This window comes from Leptinotarsa decemlineata, unplaced genomic scaffold, assembly GCF_025532065.1.
Source record: "Leptinotarsa decemlineata unplaced genomic scaffold, Ldec_3_MD MMD2_tig00026340_RagTag_RagTag, whole genome shotgun sequence".
NCBI classification, from domain to species: Eukaryota; Metazoa; Arthropoda; class Insecta; order Coleoptera; family Chrysomelidae; genus Leptinotarsa; species Leptinotarsa decemlineata.
In genome coordinates this window covers 4,087,773-4,096,712 of record NW_027412694.1, presented here as the reverse complement: position 1 = coordinate 4,096,712, position 8,940 = coordinate 4,087,773, and the positions used below count along the sequence as shown (strand labels likewise).

The 8,940-nt window shown below is 31.8% G+C and overlaps 1 protein-coding gene across 1 annotated transcript; it reads right to left on the bottom strand.

The window, feature by feature from the left end:
• Positions 1-264: 264 nt before the first annotated feature.
• Positions 265-8,647, bottom strand: LOC111517465 (protein LSM12). The gene is made up of 5 exons (XM_023173633.2): positions 8,487-8,647; positions 8,074-8,207; positions 7,862-8,023; positions 5,948-6,028; positions 265-460 (listed from the first exon to the last, which is right to left on the bottom strand). Exons 1-5 carry the CDS (start codon positions 8,605-8,607, stop codon positions 386-388), a joined length of 573 nt encoding a protein of 190 aa, XP_023029401.1. The 5' UTR covers positions 8,608-8,647; the 3' UTR covers positions 265-385.
• Between the last annotated feature and the right edge of the window lie 293 nt (positions 8,648-8,940).

The following is an 8,940-nucleotide window of genomic DNA, read 5'->3' as shown; positions in this document are numbered from 1 at the left end:
TCAATAAAAGTTAAAAGTGAACCACATGTTGAAAATCCTTGTAATACAATGCTTTCAATAACAGCAGTACCGTTATTGGTTAGGGTATATTTTTCTTCACAAAAATATGAAAATGGAAAATGCACCAAACATATATTCAAAAAAAGGACGATGTTTTGTTTTATTCATATAAAATAAATAGATGGAAACTGTATTGGCAAAATGATTATTCCAAAAATGCTAACCAATAAAAACTCCTGAAAAATTATGAACAAAAACAATTCCTTTTCAATTTATATGTATAAATTTTTCGCATTTTAATATGATATGCAAATAAAAAATATTTCATTTGAAAATCAAATATAACAGGTATGGTAAGAATTAATATTTATTTTTATATTATTACTTATTGCGAAGTATTATTCTGACAAACTGATGGACTCTGGGTACTCAATGCTATATCCTTCATGTGTTTCTCAACCTGAAATAAAAAAAAAAACGTATTTTAGTGAATATTTAGTAATTTTAGAGAAACTGAATAAAGTATTTTTTATTGGTTACTTTATTCCTGTTAAAAAACAGAAGAGATTTTAGCTGAAACATTTATATCCCAACATAAAAATATTATTCAAACACACGAGTTGCAGAGTAAAGAAAATGATGTATGGATAGAATCACTTTGATCAACTTTTGGCAATGAAGTACCATCAGAAATTAAACCTTGCAGTTGGTTTGCAGAGCGTTGCCATAGTCGTGAGTCACATTCTGTGAGAAGGAATCATTTTGCTGCATATCACATACTGTGCAATAAATTAGACTTAAATTGAACTTCCAAGTTACAGCTGAAAGATATACATATAGTTTGAACTCAAAACTAAGCAAGAATCCATTGAATGGGTATTTCAAGATGAATTGAATTTTTGTTTGAAGGTGGTTGACAATGTTTCGTGGTGTATTTCATCAGTTAGGACTTCCATTGTTTAATATAATATAAATTGATTTGAAATCCCTGAAAGAATCTGTAAAAAATTAAAAAGATTAACAAAAAAAAAACAATTTTAATAAATAAAAAACTGAAATTACAAAGAAATAACATACAATAATGATGCTACTGCTTTCAATAACCTAACTTTTTAACGAAGAATTACCTTTATTTTTGAAATCATTAATCCTATGTTACGATTTTGGGTCATTTTCATAAAATTCGTCATGGCTTCATTATTCAGTGAAAAACATATTTTATATTCAATTTTCAACCCCAAATATTAGTAATTAACATATACCAGTATGCGTAACATTATGCATAGTCATTCCAAATTTTAGTTCATCAACACATAAAATTTACTTACTGTGAGGTATGAAATACCCAAAGTTTTTTCAGTTGCAAAAACGACTATCTCTGAAGTATACATTATTTGAAATCTGTTATTTTTTTCAATAAACAACATGTTAAATAATGAAGTATAGTAAGAAGTTGCTGACGACTCACATTCGTAAGAGCTACTTCTCTTTGATGTACTGAGTGTCAGTTGTCATCCAAACAAGAGATCTCCCTGATTAAACAGAAACGTTAACTATTTTGTGTTTCTATTTCACTGGTAGAAGAAAATGATGCCGAAAAAGTATTGCGTATTTTATTTGATACACATGTGGATCCATCTATCATATTTCGTTTGCCAAAAAGAGGAAGAAAAACATAGAATTGTTGACTAATTGCTTGTATCATTCACGATCTTTTTGTACCACATATCAAACAAAAAATGTGTAGACAGCGATTTTCATTATCTCAAGAAGCCATTGGAGCTTCCCAAAAACAAATTTGGGTTTTCAAAATATTTATGGAAGGAAAATCTTCAAAACAATTGATGGATGTAGCCGTTATTACGTGATAGAAGATCATCATGAAAAATGAAACTATGTTTTTTTACCGTTCTTATTTGTAACTACCGTTTACTGATGTTTTGTCCTATAAGCACATTTTCGAATTTATTGTATTAGTTTGAAAATGTCGATATAGGACGAAACTACAGCAACGTTAGCTACAAATAAAAGTAGTGAAAAAACAGAGAAAGTTTCATTTTTCATTTTTCACAATTGATAGTCATCCATTCTATATTGATTTCTGGGGTAGACCGTAAAGCCGAGAGTTTAGTTTGTCTGACAGTTACATACTGATTTTTTACTGTTTTTTCTATGAATAAGGGTTGGTTTTCAGTTATTGATGATATTCAATATTGAATATTTTATTTCTAAAAGTTTGTTCAGTAAGAGGATCAAATGATCTCAGAAAAACAATTGTTTTCCCGCCAACAATGTTAAGATACATATGAAAAATAAACACTGTAGCAAACAAAATACCTAAACCAACACAACACATTGATACGAAACAAACAAATATGATTTTGATAAGGTTGTACCTGTTTTTCTAGATGTAAGAAATAATTAGAATAGAACATAGAAACTATTCCTGTATTTTAGTGATTTATTTAAAATATGCAGTATTGAGGCCTTCAAAAGTCTTTCAGATAAAAATACTTGGACATCTATATCGGACATTCAAAATGAAAAATGTGTCCATGCTCTCTTGCATGATCAACATATGTGTTGCGTTTTTGTAAAACTGTCTAGTGAAAATCACAAAATGAAGTTCTTAAGATTAAGACACGCCCGAGGAAGCATTGTATGGCGAAACACGTGTTGCGTTTTTGTAAAACTGTCTAGTGGAAATCACACAATAAAGTGTTTTTAGTGTCTTAATCTTAAGACACTCCCGAGGAAGCCATTGTATGGCGAAACAGGTGTTGCGTTTTTGTAAAACTGTCTAGAGAAAATCACACAATAAAGTGTTTTTAGAATACGTTATATCGCAATGTTTTAATTTTTTTGTTTAGAGAAAATATATTATCTAACAGTATTTTATTTAGAAAGACCATTTTAATTATTTATTACTAAGTAACTGGGTAATTTTTTCAAAACAAATTCTCCGCATACGGATTTTTATATTTTGTGTTAGCTTTGGTATTTGTAGGAGAGGAATTTATTTCCTTGATTATTTTTTGGCTGAGGGTTCTTGAAAAAAAAAATACCAGGAAATTGTGGATTAGTTGGAGATTTTTGTTATGGAACTCGGAATTGGAAATGTCACTCAAAAAAACCTTCCTAGAAGTAAGTTATTTGAGTCACTAGATTATTTAAGTGATCAAGATTACTACCACGACTTATTTACCTACTATAAATTCAAAAAACTATTTTCACTGGAATGTGCATGTGAAACTCCAGGTCTTCTGAAGACTTCACTAATGTTATCACTGATTGATTCATTGAGAATTTCCTTAATTTGGCGATGAGAACTCCATGGTTCACTTTGTCGAATGCTTTCGCTAGGTCTGTGTAGATTACATCAACTTGTTTTCCAGTTTCACCGTGTTAGGAATCACATGTTAAAAGGTAAGACCTCGTTAGTCCTTAGCTCGCACAAGTTCTCAACTTTTGAAAGTTGTCGTTCGTATGGGGGCGACAGCTGATTAACGGAAAAACAGATTTTAAACAGTATTTATCGAGAGTGCTAAGTTATTGCTGAACACCATGAAATTTGTTACAGTCGATTTTTTATTAACAAAACCGTGGTGTTCTCTGCAGATAATGTCTTCAACATGGTCATGTAGTCTGTGATATAAGAATCTCCCTAAGATTTTTGATAATGAGGGGAGTATTGTTATCGGCCTATAGTTTGTTATGAGATTTTGTTTGCCAGATTTTTCCATATATAACAACTCCAGTTGATGTTTTGGGTTTTAGGGATCTAATTGCTTTAAAGATATCTTGTTCGGAAATTGACGATATACATAATTCTCGCAGGTTGTTCTCTAGAGAGAGATTGGTACCACCTGGAGAATCATTACTATAAACTGATTGAAAATATTCAGAAAAAGCATTAGCAATATCTTGGTCATCAGAAATCACCTCATCTTTATATCTGAAATTATTAGATATTTTGTAATCATTTTTTTTATTGTTTATGTAATTCTAAAATTCTTTAGGATTTTTACTGATTTTGTATGTGGGAGAGCTTACACTGTTCCCTTAATTTTTTCACTTTTACTCCAAGTTCACAGAATTCATTTCTGTATTCATCATGTTTTGGAGTTACACATTTGGATTTTTTAAAGTATTTTTCCTTTTCCTTTATTGTCTGCCTAAGTTCATTTTTATTTCCTTTTTTTGCAAGTATTTGTCAAAGATATCATAGTCTTTTGTAAAAAGCATCAATCAACTCATCGGGATCTTTTGATATTAACACATTTTCCCATTGAGTTGGGCTTACAAGGTGATAGAGTTTGACGTAATCACCACTCCGGAAATCATAAATATATTCTTGGATATTTTCTTCGCTTGTCACAGATTCTGAGCCGATCAAAGTAATATCAATTTCTAGTGGAGGGTGATACTCGTCTGTGCCATCATATAGGCTTGAAGTTGCCTTTGTAACACTTGTGCTGGCTTAATTTGTTAGGACGAGGTCAAGAGTGACGTAGTTTGAATTTGTTATATCATTTACAGAAAAGAGATCATAGTTGCTCATGAGGTCATCAATATATTTACCTTTACCCGTGCAGGTCTCGAAACAGAACGATGCACCATTTATTTACAGAATATTAAAGTCGCCTATGATGTAGATAAAATCGGAGTTATTCAATTCATCAACACTTTCTAGAGATAAAATGAGCTCATTGTATACTTCTAGTCTTGAATTTCGGGAAATGTATACACAACATATTGATTTTGATTTCTCGAAACTTAACAGAGGTGATTATCCAGTCATAGTCTACACTATTACTTTTGGTGATCAGCTGTGGAGAATGCTTCTTTTTGGCTAGAATCATGACACCTCCGCCTCTTGAGGCTTGCATTTCTTCATACTTTCTGTAATTGTGGAAAACCCAGTACCTGGAGTCTCCTATTTCACCATCATAGAAGGAATCATTCAGCCAGGTTTCAGTGACAGCTAGGACATCTGAGTTGTGGCACAATACATTTTTATTAAAGGGTTCTAATTTGCTACGCAGGCCCCTCACATTTTGACACACAATTTGAAAATGCTTCATGGAAATATGTCATTTAATTATTCCACCGATTCAATTTAAAAATTTTCATAAAAATTGTGACTTCTTCACTAGTTTGGGCAAGTTTCCTTTTATCATTGCACAGAATTTCATCAAAAATAAAAGTTATAAATGAAAGAAGTTTGAGAAAAATGTCATTTATTATTTCTTTATTTACTTACAACAGACTACGACGAAATTCGGGACAAAGATAGTCCAAAAACTGCTGAACTCAGTGGAGTACTCAAGATATTGATTGCATTAGCAGAATAATACTTTAATAATGTGCATCTCCATCAATCTAATAAGTTGAAGAATATATTTTTTTTTCCTCCCATTGATATTTCGCTAATGTCAAACATACTAGTTACTTTTCAAATTCAATAATCTTGATTTCTCTAGATAGAGAGATGATTTTACACTGTGGAATAAAGTTTTTCTAAGGAAATTGTAGCCATAAACCAATAAAATTAAAAATTTGGTCTGGAAGGTTTATCTAAAGATCAAGAACTTGAATTCATAGCTAATTACTTTGATGACAATTAAATTACTGAAAGATGGAGTATTCTTCACATCAAACAACAGTTTGTGTTATGATCAAAATGCAGAGTTTGGTGAAAATATTCTAAATAAATGTGGATCAAAGATAAGGACTGTTTTTCTATGAGAATTTCACCATATTCTAATAATGGAGGGTACAAAGAGTACAAATAACATTTTCTATGAAAGCAGGTGTCTCTACTATTACCGAAAAAACTAACAACTAAACTACTTTAATTTCTCATGAAATTAAAAAAAAAAATATTTCTTTTGTACATGAGTCTCCTTTTCAAGGGAAATAATTTAGCTGACTGATTCTTACATACCACTTTCCTAATATATCCGTATTCTTTGCTGGTTGTATTCCCTCGTATATTTTCCAATTGATAAGGTGGACTAATTATTACCTGAAAATGAAATGGAAGTCTAAGTTTAATTCAAAATCGCACTACTATAATCATCCAACTAATATATTGCACTTCAACCATAGTTTCACCTATTTTTACAATTTATATAACATATATAACAATATTAATGCAGATGCAATGATATCACACTTGAAATTAGTTGCTTCTAGATAGTTTGGTATTTCAAAATTCAGTACGCTACAAGATCCAGAAATCTTCTTGGATGCAATGTCCATAGAACTAGCCTTTTTCAAAAGAGTCATTCATATTTGGGATGCAGGGTTTTTAACTGTCTTGATAACTCTATCAAAAGGTCTCCAAATATTAAAGTTTTCAAATCCAGACTGAATTTCATTTATGGTGGTGTGGTCTCCTTTTTATGTCATCACAAAAAAGGGGAATGATTTGACACACCGAACCCAAGCAGTAAGTTGATGATTGTTCATTTCGAGAGATTAGTTAACTATCGATACAATAATATCACAGGTCAGAGAGGTAACATCGAAAGCATTCTGACAATGATCTGTGACAATATACATCTGATATTTTTCAGACAACTACCACCATCTCTAGGTCAGACTGGGTGCTTCTGGGACTACCATCGTATATGTCGGTAATGTTTGAATTGACTTATTCATTCTAGAGTTTTATTTCGTGTCACAAAGCTGCTTACTAGGTGTTAAACGGACATTCATCTGAAATATGTTCCCTCAGAAGTCGAACTTGTGCGAGCTAAGGACTAACGAGGTCTTACCTTTTAACGTGCGATTCCTAACACGGGTTAAACGATAGCAAGTAAAAATCGAACGTTTAACCTGCGGCTTGAATCATCGACTCACACATCGACCGATTGACTGAGTGAACAAAGCACCCACGTCGAACTGCCCAACTACCGAAAGGAGTCCTTATTCAAGCAATGTGATTATTGAAATCAATAATGAATTCACACATCACACATCAATAATGAATTATAGACCGTATTTCACTTGAAAAAGAGAAGGCATTTTATGTTGAAATTTCGACTACACCTGATGGCAAATTTTTCAGAACACCCAAATATAATACATAATTGTTATGAATTTAACCAAATAGTAATAATTACACTATTACTATTAGGATGGCATTTCTGACAAAAAGGATTGCCAATCATACAACACCAAATACATCCTTTTTTATCATGTGAAATATGTGTTAGGAATCACACGTTAAAAGGTAAGACCTCGTTAATCCTTAGCTCGCACAAGTTTTGACTTGTAAAGGTTGTCGTTCGTAGGGGGGCGACAGCTGATTAACGGAAAAACAGAACAGAAAACAGATGGTCAATTCAACATAAATTGTCCTCGAAAAGTAAGTTGAACAGATTTTCATAAAAAAATAATATAATTGTCAACAAATTACTATCAAAATTTCAGACTCTCCATATAACACAGGCTTTTTCATTTCCAACAATACGATGTTTTCACATATCATGTTACTTGTTCAAAATATCTTCCCTTGATTGGCATAACCAGAATGTTACTATAATGTTTAAGAATGAAATTCAACAATTCGAGAAGAAAACCCAGGAGCAGAATCTTGGTACTCTTCTCTTTGTGGCTACTAAGCTGGAAAGAAAGCACTACGCATTGCCATCAATAATAAAGCATCATTAGGCAATAATTGCAAGTGCCGAATAGTATCTTTAAAACATTTCCACAAAATTGATTTTGACTAGTTATTATTACAGTTATGATGATAATATTTGGAATAATATGAATACACCAAGATATGTGGTAGTAGTTGAAAGAAGGAAGGCAATCTATTCCTCACAAAAATAATAGTTCATTTTCATACCTCTTGATTCCAGACCACAATTTCTGAATTACTCCACCTCACTTCACTTATAGTTTTGGCTATGGCTATGAATAAACTTTGCCCTTCAGAACTAACGTTGGCAGATATTGCTTGTAGCATCCGTTTCTTTTCATCGACTTGGTTCCGAACCCTTGTATTTAGCTGAAAAGCCTTTCTACAGAAAGTATTAATTTGGATATTTCATAACTTACCCTTTGTAAATTGAGTGACTGTGGTACTTCTGGAACATGGTTTACTTCTTTTTTAACTTGTAATTCACTTACAAGCGATAAATTTATAAAATTAACATCATTTAGTTTTGGATCTCCATTTGTAGAAGCACATTCTGTAGATAATATTAAGGAAAACAAAATAACTTACACATGGTTAAACTAATAAAATGGCTGATCAACAATAATCATCAACAGAATTTTCATTCAATCGAAATTGCTTTTAAAATACCATAACTCCTTTTGAAAAGCATACGCTATGCAAATATCGTTTATATTGAGTACTGTAACTTTCTTGAAATTAAACAATTTTCATTCCATCAAGGGAAAAAAATTTCAAAACACTAAGCACTATTTTACTTCTAGCAGGGTTGAAAATGTTTGAAAAAGGATACTCAGAATTAATATTTTAGATGGTGGGTCAAACGCCAATACTTCCCCTTCGATTTCCTTATTATAACACGTTCGACACCAAACAATACTTCCTAGTGAAAAAAAATCTGAAACGGCGGCCATTTCGCAAAATAGAAATGGCAACTGGCAGGCAAGTTTACGAAATAAACATAGGGAATTTAGTGAAAATATTTATTGCATCAAAAGTCTTTGTCTCAATGTTGCCACCAAAAAAAAACAACCAATGTGTGTAGGCCAGTATTTTCACTCATTTTTTTCTTGTTAGGAACATTACAAAAATTTATTGAAATTTCGTGAGGAAGTCGCAATCCTGTTATGTCCGACTGTCGTTTCTACTAAGAGAACCAGTTGTTTGCATGTCAAATGTCAATATACCTTATTTTACTTGAAAAGACGAGATATTTTATGTCATAATGTTACCTAAACTTGCTTTCG